Source organism: Phragmites australis, chromosome 13, assembly GCF_958298935.1.
Source record: "Phragmites australis chromosome 13, lpPhrAust1.1, whole genome shotgun sequence".
NCBI classification, from domain to species: Eukaryota; Viridiplantae; Streptophyta; class Magnoliopsida; order Poales; family Poaceae; genus Phragmites; species Phragmites australis.
Genome location: NC_084933.1, coordinates 2,643,235 through 2,663,611, shown reverse-complemented (window position 1 = coordinate 2,663,611; position 20,377 = coordinate 2,643,235). Strand labels below are relative to the sequence as shown.

General features: G+C 55.4%; 1 protein-coding gene across 1 annotated transcript; it reads right to left on the bottom strand.

The window, feature by feature from the left end:
- Window positions 1-6,299: 6,299 nt before the first annotated feature.
- LOC133887668 (uncharacterized) lies at window positions 6,300-19,594 on the bottom strand. Its single transcript, XM_062327628.1, has 3 exons — window positions 19,351-19,594; window positions 18,809-18,996; window positions 6,300-6,983 (listed from the first exon to the last, which is right to left on the bottom strand). The coding sequence occupies exons 1-3, from the start codon at window positions 19,560-19,562 to the stop codon at window positions 6,778-6,780; spliced, it is 606 nt and encodes a 201-aa protein (XP_062183612.1). The 5' UTR covers window positions 19,563-19,594; the 3' UTR covers window positions 6,300-6,777.
- Window positions 19,595-20,377: the final 783 nt, after the last annotated feature.

The window sequence follows — 20,377 nt, the reverse complement described above, 5'->3', positions numbered from 1 at the left end:
ACCTGGAGAGTCATCCCCGACAGGTGCGCACAGGAGGCCGGTGTGAGCCCCCTCCGCGAGAAGAGCTACTGCCCAAAATGAAGACTCGGTCTTGGGAAGACGAAAGATCCGTCGGGAAAGGATACGAGTCGAAGGCCGAGAAGTCCAGATCTTCCTCCTCCTGCCCCTCCAGCAAGGACTCTGCGGCCTCTACCTCCTCCACCTTCACCTCGCCCAAGATAGACTCAAGAATTTTTGAGGGATCTCTTCCGTCAGAACCCCGGGGAAGGACAAAGCGTTGTAGGAAGCGTGAACAGGCAACCTCCCGGGCTATTCGGGCCGCACACCAGTCATCCCTTGCAACAAAATATACATCCAGAACGAACACCAGGGGATCCTTCGGCTCGACCTTGACCAAGACATCGGCGACCACCTGCGGATCAATACGCCCCTCAGAATTGTGGGGCATAACAAAACGACTCCACCGTCAAATGAACGAAGTAGCCCCCGTCGCTCCGGACGCACTCGATCCCTCCCCGGAGGCACTATCCAAGACACAGACGAGGCCTCCTACGGCCTCGGGCCACCATACCTATACTCGCAGATCGGACACCAGATAAACTCAAAGGCACAAACATTCCAGAAACAACACAAGCAAACCACAGGAAGATAGGCGTGGTTCCATCAAATAAGAAAAAGATTATATACATGAAGCAAAAAGGGGTAGTCAACATGCTAAAACTTGACCCCCCCCCCTTGGGAAAGAAAAGAAAACAAAAGACAGCCCGCGGTAGAGCTACACCTCCAGGGCATCCACGCACGGCTCCGGCGGGGCAACAGCGCCAGACGAAGAACCTCCAGAGGGCTGTGAAGCGCCCGTAGACTCCGGGTGAATGACCAAACCTCCCAACGAAGAACCCTGGGCGAAGGCCCCGGAGGCACCTGGAGTCCCCTGACCAGCCATGTAGCGTAACGTCATGCTCTGGCCATGCTTCGCCCATACACCACGGCGGAAGCTCTCCAGGGCTGCGTGAATCTCTGCCGGAGGTGCCTCTGGCCAAAAGGCCTCGACCATGGAGTCCGGCACCTGCTGCTCCAGTGCTTCAAGGGGACCAACTTCCTCTTGGTGCAGCAGGGTCAGCTGAAGCACAGCGGCCACACGAGTGCTGGACCTCGCATAGACCTCGCAGCGGACCGAAGCCAGAAGAGAGGCATAACCGACTCCTCCGAGTCGGAGGGCAATGGCGGACACCAAGCCCCAAGGCCCCTCAAGGTATCAGAGGTAATCCGGGCCACCTCCGACGCAAGTACCGTTAACTGCTGGCACTCCGAACGCAGTGCCCCCTCCGATGCCTGAGTCTCCTCCAGCTCTCGCTGCATATTACCCACCGTTGCCTTAAGGGTATCAACATCACCTTTGGCAGACACAAAGGCTGCATTGGCCGCATCAGCAAACTCCCTTGCCTCTCGAAGGTCTTCGGCAGCCTTCCGCGCCTCAGCCTCCTCACGCTCGCGAAGCGCCATCTCCTCCTAAAGACGACCCTCCGCAGACTCTGCCCGCTTTTGGGCCTCTTCCAAGGCCTGGCAAAGGCCCTCAACCTCGTCACGGGCCGTGGTAAAAGCCTGCCCCCCCCCCACCTCCCAGTGCCCTCGTCAAAATTACTTGCTACAAGGCACCACGGAAGAAGGAAAAAGACAGAATGAGCTACTCAGGACCCAACACTAGACCTGGCAAATCGTAACCAATACTACCGACTTGAAGAGCCGCCGCTACCAACCAAGCCTCTAGTTCCTCTAGAGGACGATGGGCCAACGATCGCTCGACCTCTCCACTTCACAGAAGAGAAGAGGTCGCAGCGAAGGCCCTTGACACCTTCGGGTGCAGCACAAAGTCATCCGGGGTCAAGACCCCAAGGCCAGGGCTCCCCTCAACCGCTCCAAAAAGATCCTCGGCGGAGGGCACGGTGTCTCCAACACCAGTCGCCAAGGGCAGGTCACCAGCTGGATCGGGGCCTCGCAAAAACGAAGCCACGTCCCCCGGGACGGCCTTTCAAGATCCCTCCGGAGGAGTCCCCGATCCCTGTTGGGCCTCCGGGGTCTCGAGGGGTGGAGTCAAGGACGCATCCACCTCGAGGGTCGCTAAAAAAAATCAAAGAAACACAAATCAAGATCCTGGTGCACGATTGAAACAGGATATGGCTAACAAAGAAAACCACACCTAGTTCCTCTGAACCTCTTACAGGAGGGCCCGTAACGTCCTCAACGTCCGAACCGATGATACCAAAATCGTAGTACGCGAAGGCCACGCCTCTCTGTCGACTCTAACCATGACCCACAATATCCGGGGAGGCCCGGCCCTTCCCCCGGTCATCAGCGACACACTGGCCCTCGCCTCCGGACTGGTCGCTCATGCTCCCAACCCGCCTCAAGCACTTCTTGCGAACTAGGGGCACCTCCGATGACTCGGCCGTTGAATCGGTATGTGAGCCTCCAGAGGCAGAGGATCTCGCCATGCCGGAGCCCCCACGCCGAGGTAAAAGAAGACACGGTTGTACTGCTCCCAGCTCCGTGCTAGGGCCACCCGCCACTCCCGCTCCACGAGAGTAGGGGGCCCAGGATCACCTCCGTGATCTTCGCCGCATGCTCCAGCGGGAGGCAACTTTCTGGAAGAAAAAAGACGGCTCACATCGGCAGATCAAAAACCAAACTACAAGGGGAACTCACCAGCACTAATGGGCGGGCCGCAGTACACCTTCGACCACTCTTCCGCACCTTGCTCAAAAACGCAGTTCCAGCCCGTCTGAAGGGGACAAATGCGCAACATGGTGAACTCCTCCATGAGGTCACGCATGCTGATGTTTTCGACCACCCTCCGGAGAAGGGCCACCCATGAGGTGAGCTGGTCGTCCGTAATCCCCGTCTCTGGCTCTGGAACATACGCAATATCCTGATTCGTGGAGCAAAGGGGCGATGCAGGGCCGACATTGTAGTAGAACCACTGCTGCAACCAGCCGGCATACCACTGACCATTAATGACCTTCGCCGGGAAGGCATCGCTATACTGCGACCGTATCTAGAAGTTGACACTCCCGAAGCTAAGGGGCCTCTTCGTCCCCTCGACCTTGGTCAGCTTCAGCTGGCAGCTGGCAAAGTGGAGGGCCGCAAAGAAATTTTCCCTCCCTTTACACCCCTCCGCCCGCATGGCCCACTCAAAGGTAGCCAGGCAGGCAATGGCATTGGTGTGGAGCTGCGGAAGCTCCAAGTAGAAATGGCGGAGCACCTCCTTGAGTAGCGGCACCGAGGGAAAACCCAGGCCTGCCTCGAAGAAGGCCTCAAACACCATGACCTCATGGGCCAGAGGCTTCAGGACCTCCTTACCCAGTGGAGGCCGAGCGACAGCTCTGGAGGGAATCTTCCCCTCCCTAACCATCTGGTCGAGCTCCTCGTCACCGATGACAGACGCCCCCAACACAGTGGTTTGCTGGAGGTGACTTTTGCTGGCACACCGGAGCTCCACCCCTGGCGGCGGCCCCATCAACGATGCCACCTAAGGGTCCCCCACCACGGCTACTCCGGCAATCTCCCTCGCCACCCGAGTTCTGGCTCCACTCGGGGTACTCAAGCTAGCCATAAGAACCACAAGAGGATGGCAAAGGGTGCTGGATCACAAGAGAGAGGAAGAACAGGAATCAAAGGACGACTCGCGCAAAGCAAAAGACGCTGAATACAAAGGCAGATGAGAACAAGGAGTTGGCAAAAAGGTCACTCTGGGACCCTCCTTTTACAAATAAGGAGCAACTTGCCCCCCTAGGCGGTGGGCGCACACCCAGTCCTTTCGCCTGCCATGCCGAAATCATGAGGGAGCGGAACCAACCCCCTTGACCCCCAATGACAAGACGACACGCGTCCCATGCCCGCCTAACAGGGTAGGATCGCGTCTTTCCCCAGGGCGCATTCAGTGCCCCCCGTCGCCGACATCATCCAGCATATCGTTCAGTCACAAGGGTCAAACTGTCCCAGACAAGCCAAGCAATACTTGGACCACGAGCCATCAACTACAAGCCAGGGACCGCCGGAGGCCCTGCTCCGAAGGAACCACGGTCCTGACCGCTCCGCTGGCCGCCCTCGCGAGGGGCTACTGTTGGGGGTCGTTGTTAAGGACTTCCGACGGCCCCTTGGCTTAACCAGTCCGGCCTCCCGAAGGTTCAGTCTCCCAAAGGCTTGGTCTCTCGAAGCCTCGGCCTCCCGGTTCTCAGGCCGGCTTCCTGGAGGTTACTAGTGAGTCATCAGGCCTTAGGAAAGATCTGCCAGAAGGGAAGCACCAGTCGTATTTTGCTTGCAAGGAGGTGACCGGTATTAAATAATTAGGCTAGTGGATGCCGCTCTGATACCCCGGCTCGGACTCTTCAGGGGGCAGGCACCACGATAATTACCACGGTAGATATTTATCTCCCAGATAGGGTAGAAAGCAGTTATCCAGGATAAGGCCCAGTAAATCGGTCAGATCCCAGATATTTGTATATTATGATAATTTGTACGCCAAGCTGCGCGCGGCCCTATAAATAGGAGCCATGGTTGCCTGGGCTAACGGACGGGCAAGACAGTGAAAAAGACATAGAGGTGAAAATACACCAAGTCACGTTGTGATACTCCTTCCAGAGCGATCTATTTTTACTACCCTCAATATATTCGTGATGTTCCTTCCTCTTAAACTTCGTCTTCAAGCTTGAGTTTTCTCTAAAAAAAACTCTCGCCATACTTACTGAGACAAAATGAACTCTTGCTCCAACAAATCCGTAGGAAATTGAGCACCCCACCTGTTCAACGATGTAGTAAGTAATACTGAATATTAATTTTGATAGTAATATTATATTATATTTTGAATGTATTTATATAAAAGAAACATGGTGATGCTATTTATTTCACATGATCGGTCTATATAACTTCCTTATATATCAGCAATAAAAATAAGAATAGATGAAAGAAATACGATTTCTATTCTCTATATCAACGTAACGTTAAGATATCAAAGATAAGCACCTGATGCCAAGTTTAGAACTCAAACCTAGATAAATAGGATGTATCATAGAACTCTTAGCAACTAACTATACTCAGTTCACACGACACTGCTCCACATCTTAATATGCATCACGTCTTAGCATTGACACGTTCTCCAATAGAGAACTTTGACCGCTAGTTTTCATAGAAAAGATAATAAATTACCTATAAAATTACTATATTATAGAAAAGGAATTCACGAAAAAGTTAGAGGTATTTGAGGATGCTATAGAAAACGGAGGGCATCGAAACCTCTCTAATACCTGCGTGAAACCACGCCCCCTCCGGCCGTCCGTTTCGCCCGCGCATCCCCGTTTAGATCCTCGCCGTTTTTGCGAAAAGGACCTCGAATGATTTTTATTGTAACATATTTCATGATGGCAACTCTGTAGTATCGTAAAGTACGTCCAAGACATATATGATTGGTGTGGATAGCTTTGATTGCAGCGCATGCATGGGACCAAAGATACATAGCCTCGTTTGGAATGGTTTTTTTAGCTTTTTTTTTAAGTCAGAAGCTATCTAAATAATTGGTTTTTGGTTCTAGTTTTTAGTGATTTTTAACTGATTGAAGAAGCGGTTATAACTGAAATAAACTAAAATCTGAGAAAAAGTTTTAAAACTTTTCTAATTTTTAGATGTCCTAAGAAGCTCAAAATTTATTATAAAAATTAACAACTAAAATTCAATATAGTCACTTTCTTTGCTAAACAGAAGCTTCCACCGCTTATCAAAGAGACTCATAGTTTAATACTGTAGTGGCGGTGTCAGTGTCGGGACAAATACCCGATGCGCAGCGCGCTGCGTGTCGCCGCTAGGCTCTCCACTCCATCCGAATATGGCAGGTCAACAGTACTGTATGGTCAAACATACTTATACTCCTTTTTAAATATTTGTACAAATGTTGAGGTTGGATACATGATTTTCGTACGCTATACTTCATTAGGTTTTGTGGATATTTTAGTACAAAAATTAATGGTTGAAGCTTTGTTTTGGAGATCGAAAACAAACAGTGTGTAACTGCAGATTAAGAGAAGTTTACCAAAATGATAGGAGAGAAAATGGGCATACATGTCCCTAGTTATGGAAGCAATTAATCACTCAGTGTCATATTTCTAGGTATTACTCAAGGAAAGAAAAAAAAGAGTTGATACAAAGTGAAAGGTACTCACCAAGAGCAACCTCTAGGTATATTTATCTAACACCTGCAATTAAGATCTAGCTTTACGATTTATCTTTTTTTAATCGTGTTAATTTAATACTCAAGGAAAGTGGTTTCGATTATTTCACATAAATCCTAGAGCATATGCCCTCCAGGCAGATTTACATATGTCCAGGCATGCATGACCCTCCAAGAAAGCACAACTCAAACGAAAACATAACATGTATCCTAATCAGCATGAGTTGCAAATTAGCTCCCCATAGATTATTGTATCATATGAGCCTAAAAGTTTTCTGTCAATGACGTATTTTTAGTAGCTCATCTTAGCTGTTTTGACACTGAATAGACCGACCTTCAGAGTTCAGAGTATTGCCGGCCCGATGAAAAATTCATCTAACCTAATCTAGACGCTGTATCTCAATTGTAAGACCAGGAAAGAATTTTTGCTGTATTTCTTAAGATTGGCAGCCTTATTTGTCCGAAATATAAAACTTATTTCTTCCTAGGTTCGACGAGGAGTGTGGAAAGAAGAATCAATGGGTAGCCAACTTCAGACGAAAAACCATTCCCGAGTGAACTCATTTCTCTGGAGGTGTTGGAGCTGGAGCTGGCGTTGGTTGGGACTTGCACGCCGTGCAGTCGACTGGCGGTGGAGCAGGGGTGTTGTCTGGAATTGTTACCCTCATTGTCCGGTGTTTCCCATCTTCAGTAGGAATATCAAGGATAGCATCCATGAGAAGTATCTCCCAGTCACTGCGCTGTAGAAATGAAAACCAAGATTCATCTGCACGAGAAAGATGTGATGTGATAAGAATTAGGTTGTCACTGGAAGGATCAGAACTCCCACCCACCCACTCAGTTAGGCTTTAACCAAGCAATATCGGCTATTGTCTTCCTAATATGGAAAAGGAAGCGTAATTCAGTATATCAACATTAGCCTTCTGCAATAGTATATTTTAAGAAATTTTACAATAAAATGCATATTAGTTCAAGATCAAAATAATTATAGACCTTTTTATTCTACCAGAAATCATTTCTAGCATTCAACTATATAAAACTACCATGGCATCTTTATGTCACCTAATGTGTACCTACCCAGCATCTTATTCCACTCTATACTACAATCCCTTACATTTTAATCTTCTTCTCACCATATAACCTGTCTTATTCCGCATGCCATCTTTTAACTCGCGTCAACACATGGGGTCATATACTAGTATCTGGAAGAGCCCCTGATAATACTGAACCAAACAACTAGTACTAGATAAGAAATCAACCTGCAACAAACTAATAGATGTATTAATCTCCTGCACTATTGCTTCGCTACTTGGGCCTATAGGGCCAGCTGGGCAGCCATGACAGATACACTGTTACGGAGTTGCTTCAATGTTCAGCAGTGAAATGATGCAGCAGTTCTTTTTCATACCTAATGACTACATGTAGTGTCCCTTTCATTATACCATATTTCTGCCCCATGCTCTATATGTAACTAAATTTGCGATGAACTTCTATGAGAACTTACTAATATAATTTTAGTATCATGGTTCAAAGCTGAACCTTTTGCTTGATGGTTCAGCTAGCATGTAACTGTGAAAAATCAGTTAGGATACTGAACTAATTCTGCAAGGCGAGGTCTAATAGTTGTCCAAATTCAATTTTGATCCAATCCAACCCCTTCTATGAAAAGTGTACTTGTCATGGGCCCAGTTGCCATGGGCCAGCTGGACCGGCCTGATCCAGAGGCAGCGCTAGGGTTAGGGTGGCTGCCGCCCTGTCGACAGTGCCCTAGGGCCGGGTGGCAAAGGGTGGTGCACCCGCATTCCCTTCCCTTCATATGGGCGACTTCGTTGCCAAGTTATCTATAATTAAGAATGTATTTTGGGAGTCGTTTTGCGATTCTGGAGAAGGGCAAAAAGGAGAAGGACGATGAGCCCATCGATGACAATGCAGCCCGGCTTATGAGCGCCGTGCTAACATGGTGGTGGATTTGGCTCGTCATGGAGGTGCCAACACTGCAGCCCGTACTTCTCCGCGCTCGATGAAGACATTCTCAGCAATCAAGTGTGCCAAGAGCGCAACTACTGTTTCTGGAGGTGGCACCCCATCCGGGAGTGCTGCAAAGGAAAGGAACAGCCCACTTGCTCGGGTGTTCAAGCGTTTGACGGCTGAAGAGATGGCAGAGAGGAGTCCGGGAGTGCAATGCAATGAGCAGTTTAGCAGATGGCACAAGTGCAAACACCTCTTTGCCATTGATCAACGGCAACAACGACACCTGGTCTAGTCTTCCTACTAATAGACACATCTGGTCTTTCTAGTAGACACTATCGTCCGCAAGAAATTACTACTAAACTAAAGATGCGATTGAAACAAAATTACTAGTATGTCCACTAAACATCTATAGTAACCAATCTTATATGGTCACATACCAACAGCAGTCAAAACTATCAAGCAAAGCTGGGAACATCAATGATGCTACACTAGAAAATCCATATGTCATGGTAGTACCATCCAAGGTCCACATATGTCGGAGGGTGAGCTCCTGTCGCAGGGATCCCGAGAGACCCCTTTTTAGAGATTCGGCCGGGGGGATGATCCTGGATAAGCTTGTTTGGGAAATAAGTGGGAACGGAAACAAATGCAATGGCTGGTGGGAGATGATCGCCCTAATGCGAGAAAAATGGGTGCACCGGGGTTTAGACAGGTTCGGGCCGCACGGAGGCGTAACACCCTACTCCTGTGTGAGCGCTATATTTACCCTTGAAGGGAATTCTTCAAGGATGTATCTGGTTCCAAGGGGAGAGCCGTTTACAAAGAGCTTGAGGCTCTCGTGTTCTAGCTTGGCTTGAGCTGGTTTGAGCGTCTGCGTCCTCTTCTTCACACACCCACCGTCCCTTTTACGTGTTCTCCATCCTTTCCTTTTATAGGCGCGCCAGCCTCAACATATCCTGAATGGGAAAGAGGGGATGCCAAATGCCAAGGTGCCACGGAGAAAGGCGTAATTATTTCGTCTTGGCGAAGTGATAGGGGCGGTGGAGAAATGCGGCGCGCATCCGACCACCCGCCACTGTGGAAGCCCTCGGGCGCCATAAAGGGGGCCCACCGGGCAGCCTCAGAGGTGCCCGATGCGCCCACTCTGTCTTGTTCTTCTGCCAGGGCAGGGTGGCAGGCGGAGCGCTTCGATTCTGGCAACGTTATCCCGAGGCACCCGGGTGAAAACGGGACGGGACCCGTGCATTTAATGGACCCACGCCCCCCTGCCAGTGCATGGCAGGGTCTGACACTAGGGCGTGGGCAGCTGAGAATGTCAGGATGTCAGGCCGCGCGTGCCTATTAAATGCGGCATTGGGCCTTTGACTGGATGACACCCCGACGATGGGACCCTTCGGGTCGTCGGATGACCTTGCGCGAACCTTCGGGGAACCGAGTCCTCGGGGGCTGCCACGTGCAGCCCCGAGCACTCTCTCCCGAGCACTTCGGTGGGACCTTCGGGGAACCGAGTCTTCGGGGGCTGCCACGTGCAGCCCCGAGCACTCTCTCCCGAGCACTTCGGTGGGACCTTCGGGGCACCGAGTCCTCGGGGGCTGCCACGTGCAGCCCCGAGCACTCTCTCCCGAGCACTTGGTGGGACCTTCGGGGCACCGAGTCCTCGGGGGCTGCCACGTGCAGCCCCGAGCACTCTCTCCCGAGCACTTGGTGGGACCTTCGGGGCACCGAGTCCTCGGGGGCTGCCACGTGCAGCCCCGAGCACTCTCTCCCGAGCACTTGATGGGACCTTCGGGGCACCGAGTCCTCGGGGGCTGCCACGTGCAGCCCCGAGCACTCTCTCCCAAGCACTTGGTGGGACCTTCGGGGCACCGAGTCCTCGGGGGCTGCCACGTGCAGCCCCGAGCACTCTCTCCTGAGCACTTCCTTCCCGGTATTTGGGCTCTGCGGATCATCGGGGAGCTAGGGTGCTCGGGAAACAGAGGCGGTGGCCCCGAGCACCTTCTCCCGGGACTTAGCTTCTTCTTACCTTGCAGGGTGGTGACATGTGGCGGATGGCCGGCCTGGTCTCGGGACTTAGGGACCCCTGGTTCCGAATACACCGACAACAGCCCCCAGGCCCGTTGGTAGGTGACGGGACGGAGACTGCGAATGGGCCCTTCGTCGCGGCCGAGGCCGAGGCTGGTGCAGACGCCATGTGGCAAGCTTTCGAGAGGTGGCCCTTGCGGACCCGAACCTCAAGTACGCCCCAACGGGAAAACGAGTGGACGCGTGTCCACACAACTTCCGAAGGGTATAATGACCATACGGGCGGCACGCGCGGTCGCCGCGCAGATCGAGGAAAATACGCCTGGCAGCCGCTGACATCGCGCGATCGGCGGGAGATTTGCCTGGCAGTTGCGTCGATCGAGGCGACGCTTCGCCGAGCGAACCGTTTTGGGCGGCAGTTTTTGAACTTTGAGATATAAAAGGGGGAATGGATCGGTCCGTTCCCCTCTTTACGCTCTCTCGCACTTGTGCTCCTGCCTTCTTTGTGCTCCGAAGCCCTCAGGAAACTCCCAGGCGACCGGAGCGTTCTCCCTTCTCTCTCTCTTCACCACCAAAAACACCCTCCATCCTGTCGAGATGACGAGGGTTGGAGGAGGACGCCAGGACAAGACTTCGGACAGCATCTTGCCGGAGTCTCGTCTGAGGAACGAGGAGGCGGCGGACAAGATTAGGAAGCTGCTGGTACCGGAGGGTCAGGAAGGTGCTGTGGTGGTGAGGCCGGCGACTCTTACGCCGGCGACGACCGTCCCTGGGCAGACCGTCCTCTTCACTTCCTTCGTGGCGGCGGGGTTAGTGCCGCCGTTCTCCGCCTTCTTTCTGCAAGCGTTGGAGACGTACGGCATTCAATTGGTGCACCTAAGCCCCAACTCCGTGGTGGTGTTGGCGACTTTCGCGCATCTCTGCGAAATGTTCGTGGGGGTGATGCCGTCGGCGACGCTGCTTCGTCATTTCTTCGTCCTTCGGCCGGTGGGGAAGAAGAGGGGGCATTCCACGGCGGACGTCGCGGGGTGTTGCAACCTTCGGCTTCGGGACGGCCTGGGGGATCGTTACATTCCCCAGGTGCTGCGCAGCAAGTGGGAGGAGTGGCGACGGGACTGGTTCTTCGTCGACGTCGACCCCCACGAGCGCCTCGAGCTGCCGGAGGCGGCGACGGAACCTCGGCGATCGACGTGGGAGGCGCCGCCACCAGAAGATGCGAGGCTGAAGCCGGTGCTGGAGCGCATCCTGGAGCTGCGCGAGTCCAGGCTGACCTCCGTCATGGTGGTCGTGGACTTCCTGCGCCGTCGGCTGGCGCCTCTGCGAGAACGGGCCCGACCGAGCTGGTTCTACACCGGGCCGGAGGACATCACCAGGACTCAGATCGGCGCGAGCTGGGATCTAGGGCAGGCGGAGCTGCGGGGGATGACACGGGTGATCACCGGAACGGAGGACATGAGCCGGACGGAGCTCCCGTGGCCGGAGATGGCGCTCTGCGCCAACCCCAACCGGGTGGCCATTATGGCGGGGCTGCCGGAGTTCGACGCCCAGGGGCCTGTGGACCGGCCATGAAGCCGGAGTCCCGAGGCCTCCGAACTCCCCGGGCTGGAAGAGCTACTGGGCGAGGAGGTTGCTGGCGGCTCGGCATGGGCTGGCGACGGGGCCGCCGCAAGCAGCAGCCGCCGTGCCAGAGAGGAGGGCGCCACTTTAGTCGTAGAGGAGGTGGCGCCGGAAGACCGGGGAAAGCGTCCCCGGGCTTTGATCCTAGTGCCGGACTCTCCGCCGTCGCCAACGGCAGCGGTGGCATTTCCGATGCTAGAGCCGCGCCTGGTGCGGATGGGGCCTGCATCGGCGCCCGCGATCCGCATGGCGGAGACCGAGACCCGCGCGGCGGCACCTGAGGCCCGCACGACGGCGCCCGTGGCCCGCGCAGCGGTTCAGCCGAGCCCCCAGCGAAAGAGGCGGCAGGAGGAGTCCGGACCGACGGCACCGGACCCGGACATCAGGCTCCCAGCGGCCAAATGGCGGTACCGGTGAGTCTCTTTTCTTGCTTCTCCATAGGCATTTCTGGCCCGAACTAAGCTTCGGCATTTTTCATTTGTCTCCCGTAGGCCGGCCGCAGGCGCTGCTGCGACGGAGAAAGAGCGGGCGCCGGGACCAGGGTCGAGCCCGCCTGCCGTTCCAACGGAGGCGGGCACCGGGACGGTGGAGGCGCCAATCGTCGTGGCGGCCAGCAGGAGAGAGACGGAGGCGGCGCCCGAGAGGAGGACGGAGCAAGCGTCCGGATCCTTGGCGCCGGCGGAACCTACCCCGGGCGCGGAGAGCCCGGGGCGGATGATGGTGGAGGTGGATGTTTTGCCGGGGCCGGCGGACAGGGCGGCCGATGCGGGAATGCGGCCGCCGTCCGAGACCTCGGCGCCGGCGGAGCCTACCCCGGACAGGCAGAGCCCGGGGCGGATGGCAGCGCAGGGCCCCGCAGAGAGCTCGGCCCCCCTGGAGGCACTCTGCGGAGAAGCCTGGGCCCCACTGGCGCCCGGCCAGCCCGCCGACCCCTTCCTGGCCGCCATTGAAGGCGTCCAAGTAGCGGTCGGGCGGCTGGGCGCAGCGGTGAACGCCAAGGAGGGGGAGCTCGAGGCCGAGCGCGCCCGCCTGGCGTTGGAGAAGGCGCAGCTGGCGGGCGCTCAAGAGGAGGCCCGTGCGGCGGCCGCGCGGGAGCAGAAGCTGCTAGAAGACATCCGCGCGGAAGTCGCGCGGGAACAGGAAGTTTTGAAGACCGCGCGGGCAGAAGCCGCGCGGGAGCGAGAAGACGCCGCCCGCCTGGTTGAGGCGTCGAGGCAGCAAGCTGCCGAGGCCCTTGCCAGGATGGGGCAGGCGCAGGAGAGGGAGGCGGCAGTCGCAACTCGGGAGCAGGCGGCGGAGGAGCGGCAAGCCGAGCTGATCCGCCGGGAGGGCGCGGCCGATAAGACGCGCGCCGACCTCCAGCGCCGGGAAGACGACCTCCGGAAGATCAGAGAAGAAATCAAGCGCTGGGAGGAGGACGTCTCCATCCGGGAAGTGGACAACGAGCTATCGGCGTCGGATCTCGGTGCGCGGGAGGATTCGGTGGCCCAGCAGGAGGATGAGCTGGCCCGGCGGGAGGATGAGCTGAGACGCCGAGAAGGCGAACTGAGTCGCCGAGAGGGCGAGGCTGTCGCGGCGGCGGCGGCCGTGGTGACCAGGGCGGAGCAGAATGCGAAGCACGAGGCGGAACTGACCGCCCGTGAACGCGCTTTGTCCGAGATGGTGGCCAATACGAAGCAGGCTGCCGCCCCCGCAGCAGTTTGCAGTTCTTCTGGTCCAGGCGGGGACCAGGGACTCGAGGCACAGCTGCGGGCCGCCAAGGAGAAGCTCGAGACCGCCTTTGTCTCGCGGGTCAACCTCGAGCATATGCTGGAAGACATACTCCGGCGGATGCGGCAGGCCGTAGAGAAGGGTGGCCTCGGACGGCTCGTTGAAGGCGAAAAGGGCGACGGCCCCGCACGACAAGTGTTGGGGCTGCAGCAGGTCTGCGAGCGCCTCGAGGCCCTGCCTTGGGCGGTCCAGGAACTTGCCGCCCGGGAGGGACGTGGCTTGGCGCATGCAGTGGCCGAGCACGTCCTGGCCTGCTACCGAAGCAGGGACCCTAACTTCCCGCTGGAGCCGGCGCGGGAGGGAGTGGTCGAGGCTGAGGGAGAGGCCGCCCGGGCAGCGGTCCGGAGTACCGCCGCTGAGGTGGCGGCCGGCTTCAAGCGAGAGGTGCCGCCGCCGCCAGCGCCCGGGGACGACTCGGAGGATTCAGCCGACGCCTCTGCCGCCGACTAGGCCTTTTGTGCCCTCTTTTCTTTTGTTGTAGATGTAGGAGTGAACCCTTAGAAAATGCCTTGTAAATATCCTGTGAATATTAAATGGCAGTTTTTCCTTGGGCTCGCAACTCCAGTTTCTCTAAGTGTTTGATGCTTCTTCTGATGTTTTACTTTGAAGTCCCGGGGAGTACTCAGTCGGGCCGTTCCCGACCTTCCCGTCCCCAAGGATGAAGTTGTCTTGATCGCTGTTGCTGGCACAGTCGGCCTTCAAGCTCTCGCGAATCCGCATTGCCTAAGTTAAGAACAAAGACACAGACTTCCTTGCCCGGGAGATGGATCGATCCTGCTCGGAACACGCCGTACCTAATGAACACTTTTTCACTTTGCGACCACTCAGTTAATAGAAGGGAGACGCGTGCGGGCGAGAATGTGACCAAGAGTCCTCGCGGTCCGGTGGTGCCCGGGCTTGAAACGGGCCGGACCGAGCACTGACAGCCTGCCCCCGAGACCTGAGCTCCGGACTACTCGAGTAGCTCGAGCGATAGGATTACCCAGGGTACCCGAGGACTCGGTAGTGCTCGGGGTCCTTAAAAGCGGACCGAACACCACGACCACCACGAAGGGCTTCGGTCAGACATTATCGCAAGCGCGCTACTCTTTTCTGCAAACCGCTCTGTCGTTCTGGGATAAAGTAGACACGCGGCAAGGTTTTTGCGTGCGAGGAAACCACCTCACCGAACAGATTAAGGCGCGAGAGCCCCCGAGAATGACTCGAGAACATAAATTTACTGAAAGCAGACTTGTCTGAATATAACCACTCACCGGACAGCTGTCGACCCTCTGGCCCACCGATCCAGGAGGGATGTGCTTTCGAGCTCGGGTGCCCGGGAACTTAATTCTTTTAATGGGGCGCCCGAGCGCCCGGAGGCGCACGAGGCTCCTAGGGTCGGGTGATCTCGACCACCCATGCCTAAGTGGTAGGACCACCTGAGGACCCTTGGGGCCGACCAGGGACCGGGGCATTGAAGCCCTCGCGGCCGAGCTGCTAGCGATCGCCAGCCTGTGACTTAAGAGAAAAATGGGATTTCTTTGTCTGGTGCGCTCTGTTAGTGCGGTACTTGCTATAGACTGCTCTCGTTTTCGACCCGAGACCTCTTGAACACCCAAACCGGCGGACAAGAGCGGGCAGAGGCATAACCTAGAGGTCCTATGGTTTGGTGGCGCCCGGGTATGACAAACCAGACCGAGCACCGACAGCCCGCTCCGGGGGCCCGAGCTCCGGACTACTCGAGCAGCTCGAGCGATGGGATTACCCAGAGCACCCCGAAACTTGGTAGTGCCCGGGAGCCTATCACGACACCGAACACCACAGCCTACCATGCCGGACGTAAGTTAGCGGCGACTGCTCGCATGCATACCGATCGGGATTCTTTTATCAACGGGAAAAAAGAGAGAGAGCGAACTTTTTCTCGCACAACCGAGCACCTCACCAGACAGATTAAACATACGGAATCCAGAAAAAATATTCTGACACAGCGATTGCTTATTGAAATACTGAATGCGTAATATTTACAAGGTTGGGCGACAGCGACTTACCCAAGGGGTGAAGCCCTCGGACTGTTTGGACGGGGAGAAGCCCCCGGCCTTGCTGACCTGAGCCGCGAGCACGACCATCTATGGGTAGAAGCGTCGGAGATGCTCGATGTTCCATGGATTCGGGAGGGGCTGTCCTTCCTCCGTCGCCACCTAACCCGGCGGAGCTCGGCGGTGAAGGCACGGCAGCCGGTGCCGTATCCCGCAGCGCGAGCGGGGGTCCTTGGTGGCGAGTGGCGATGAACCGGGGATCCCCGGTGGCCTTGGGAAGGGAGAGAGGAAGCCTGGTCCTCTGCCCCGACCCCCTGCCGGGTCTCCCGCTGACGCTCGAGAGTAACCCGGGCATCCTCGCGGCCCCTGCGCTCGTCAAGGCGCAAACGAAGGTCCCGGGCTTCAGATACGGCCAGGGGGATGGCACTCCGCCCAGAGACCCCTCGGCCCGCGCGGGTGTTGCCCGTTGAGGAGCCGACTCTGGCGGCACCATGCTGGGAAGTGGTGCGAGGACTCCCGGTCTGCACCTGGCGACGAGCAGTGCCGACCAAAGCGACGACATCTTGTATCCACCGGCCTTCCGGAGTGTTCGGCGTGGCCTGAACGGGCGGGTGCCTAAGGAGAGCATGTGCTGCAAGCAGCACGCTCCCTGGGCTAGCGTCGCCAAAAGCGAGCCCGCGTCGTGGTGGCACCCGACGCGGTCCAGAGGCGGACCGGGCGGCCGGGGTCCCGACCACCTGCTGGGGGTCGGAAAGTGCGTCGGCAGCGACGGCGGCGGGGCTGATGGGCCCAGCGCCTTGATCCCCTTGAGCGGGAAAAAACGCGCATGCGGACGGCGGCTGCTGCTGGCATGCAGCAGCGACGGGGTTCCTTCTGACGTCGGGCAGCGCTCCGTCACTGGAAGTGGAGCCGGAACGCTGGAGACGGTGCCCACCGACCATCTTTTCCTGTGGGAAAAAAGTGAAACAAACAATCCAGGGATATTCCCCCCTACCTGGCGCGCCAGCTGTCGGAGGGTGAGCTCCTGTCGCAGGGATCCCGAGAGACCCCTTTTTAGAGATTCGGCCGGGGGGATGATCCTGGATAAGCTTGTTTGGGAAATAAGTGGGAACGGAAACAAATGCAATGGCTGGTGGGAGATGATCGCCCTAATGCGAGAAAAATGGGTGCACCGGGGTTTAGACAGGTTCGGGCCGCACGGAGGCGTAACACCCTACTCCTGTGTGAGCGCTATATTTACCCTTGAAGGGAATTCTTCAAGGATGTATCTGGTTCCAAGGGGAGAGCCGTTTACAAAGAGCTTGAGGCTCTCGTGTTCTAGCTTGGCTTGAGCTGGTTTGAGCGTCTGCGTCCTCTTCTTCACACACCCACCGTCCCTTTTACATGTTATCCATCCTTTCCTTTTATAGGCGCGCCAGCCTCAACATATCCTGAATGGGAAAGAGGGGATGCCAAATGCCAAGGTGCCACGGAGAAAGGCGTAATTATTTCGTCTTCGCGAAGTGACAGGGGCGGTGGAGAAATGCGGCGCGCATCCGACCACCCGCCACTGTGGAAGCCCTCGGGCGCCATAAAGGGGGCCCACCGGGCAGCCTCAGAGGTGCCCGATGCGCCCACTCTGTCTTGTTCTTCTGCCAGGGCAGGGTGGCAGGCGGAGCGCTTCGATTCTGGCAACGTTATCCCGAGGCACCCGGGTGAAAACGGGACGGGACCCGTGCATTTAATGGACCCACGCCCCCCTGCCAGTGCATGGCAGGGTCTGACACTAGGGCATGGGCAGCTGAGAATGTCAGGATGTCAGGCCGCGCGTGCCTATTAAATGCGGCATCGGGCCTTTGACTGGATGACACCCCGACGATGGGACCCTTCGGGTCGTCGGATGACCTTGCGCGAACCTTCGGGGAACCGAGTCCTCGGGGGCTGCCACGTGCAGCCCCGAGCACTCTCTCCCGAGCACTTCGGTGGGACCTTCGGGGAACCGAGTCTTCGGGGGCTGCCACGTGCAGCCCCGAGCACTCTCTCCCGAGCACTTCGGTGGGACCTTCGGGGAACCGAGTCTTCGGGGGCTGCCACGTGCAGCCCCGAGCACTCTCTCCCGAGCACTTCGGTGGGACCTTCGGGGCACCGAGTCCTCGGGGGCTGCCACGTGCAGCCCCGAGCACTCTCTCCCGAGCACTTGGTGGGACCTTCGGGGCACCGAGTCCTCGGGGCTGCCACGTGCAGCCCCGAGCACTCTCTCCCGAGCACTTGGTGGGACCTTCGGGGCACCGAGTCCTCGGGGGCTGCCACGTGCAGCCCCGAGCACTCTCTCCCGAGCACTTGGTGGGACCTTCGGGGCACCGAGTCCTCGGGGGCTGCCACGTGCAGCCCCGAGCACTCTCTCCTGAGCACTTCCTTCCCGGTATTTGGGCTCTGCGGATCATCGGGGAGCTAGGGTGCTCGGGAAACAGAGGCGGTGGCCCCGAGCACCTTCTCCCAGGACTTAGCTTCTTCTTACCTTGCAGGGTGGTGACATGTGACGGATGGCCAGCCTGGTCTCGGGACTTAGGGACCCCTGGTTCCGAATACACCGACAACATAGATACTATGATGCCTCGTATTGCAATTCCACCTTTTAGTCAGTGCTACCTGGACACTTGTGTCCAATATTTTTTGAATCGGACATCCCGGATCCGAGTCAGATTCTAACACCCGTGTTGGATTCCAAGTTATATTTCGCGTGTCCAAATTTTCTTTGCCAAATCGGACACCCGAATCCGAGTCGGCTTCCAACACCAGTGTCTATGTCTAGGTAACACTGCTTTTAGTGTGCCCCATTCACGGAGTGGCATTGCATATTTGTATCTTCAAGGACTTTGGTGACACCAGATAAATGCAGTAAAGCAGTGACATTGGTTTTACATTACAGTGTTATCAACGTGCCTTGACTTCCTCAGTAGGTTGGAGTGTTGCTGATATGTGAGTATTTGGTCAATATTATTTTAGTTTAGTTCCAAACTTGCCATACTAGTATAGAAGTATTTTCTTTTGTCCTAGTCTCATATCTGACTTGTTAGTGCTAACATCATGAGCTTTAGGGTATATGTTAAGCGTATGATACAAGAAAAATGTTAACATACTAGATTGTCTAATCAACTCGCCCATAAGCAATGTAAGCACTTCAACACAGTAGATTTGTGATGTTAGCAGCACGCACCTCCCAGGCGCACAGCCTTGAACTTCAGAAGCCCATTTCCTTGGGAACCCGACACCGGGAATGTGCAGGAGACAGAATGCCTCGCGTGATTCACAGCAATGGAAGCGCTGTACCAGGGGCCCCGCACGATCGGCTTGCCAATTGCATCCACTATCTGCTGGTTCTGTGTGGCCTTCTCTATTGCCTGGCTGCAACAAGAACAACAACTGTTAGCCCCAGCAATCTCTCTTCTTGATAAAGAAAGCCGAATGTGATACTGAGCATATTTGTAAAACAGAAGTAACATCATTAGAAGGTACATGCATCCTACAAGTTGCACAAAATCATCACCCATCCTCAGCATAGGGATGTAGCACTTCACACGGAGGGATAGGAACAGGTGCGAATCAGTTCTATATTGCTCAAGAAATTGGCTCACAAACCGAGCTAACACTGAAGTGCCGGTGTCTAGACGTAGTTGATCTGATGCCAAGCATCACAATAACAGATAAATGCTGAATGAAGAACAAGGAGAAAGGATGAAGGGGATTCTAGGGTTCGACCTGGAGCAGGAGAGGAAGACAGAGAGGTCGCTGACGGCGCTGGCAGCGACGGCGCCGGTCAGCCCCAGCAGCGAGAGCGCAGCCCCGCGACGGACCCACGCGGCCGCGCCCGACTCGGCCGCCTCCGGAGGTGGAGTCGTGGGCTGGGGCTGGGCGGAGAGGCGGCGGCGGCGTAGGAGAGGGGAGGCGGAGAGACGGCGAGCCGCCAACATTTTTGGTTTGGGGAAGGGGAAAGAAGTGAAAAGCCGTATACTACTGGTTCCAGCTCTGCATCCAGTGGCTGACTGGTGGGCCCAGGAAAAAAGTGAGAGGGCTTCTCCTTCGAGAATAAGTTTTTTTTGTTTATAGATGCCTTTCAGAATTAGTTAATGCAGAGTAAAGTTTTCTACTCGACAATAAATTGCTGGTAAAATGAAGTAAAAGTTTGGGAGATCAAGAAACAAAAACATGATTTGACAATTTTAATTTTCGAGGCTTTGGAAATTCAAAAATGACATCATCACTAAGAGTTTGCTACAGGTTGCGATAATACCATGTGCACCTGCCATCATGTAAGCCAGATTAAGTATTTTATTAAAAAAATCATACATATATACTCCATCTATCTCACAATATAAATCCACACTCATCATACACATAGACCAATGAGACGTAAAAAAGAATGAGAAATAACTATACATGTTGTAAGTAAATTATATGCTAGAGCCCTATGGTGTGCACTGGGGGCTTGGGACCTCAAGAGCATTTTCTAGAGCCTCATGTTCTAGATTTTTTGTTGTTTCTAGTCTTTATATGGCACGTATGTACTTCTTGATATAGGAAGGTGTGGGGTGTGTAGTGTTGTACTTTTTGGTACGTTCTCTTCTTAATGAAACGACACGTATCTCTTTTGCACGTTTGAGAAAAAAAATTATGCTACGACCACTATAAACCTCATTCACGTCACTTAGTTAAAGGCGGAGCATGTACCACGGATTCGGATCGCCTATTTCCATATTGCTTGCTATGAAGTGCAGCATCTCAAATC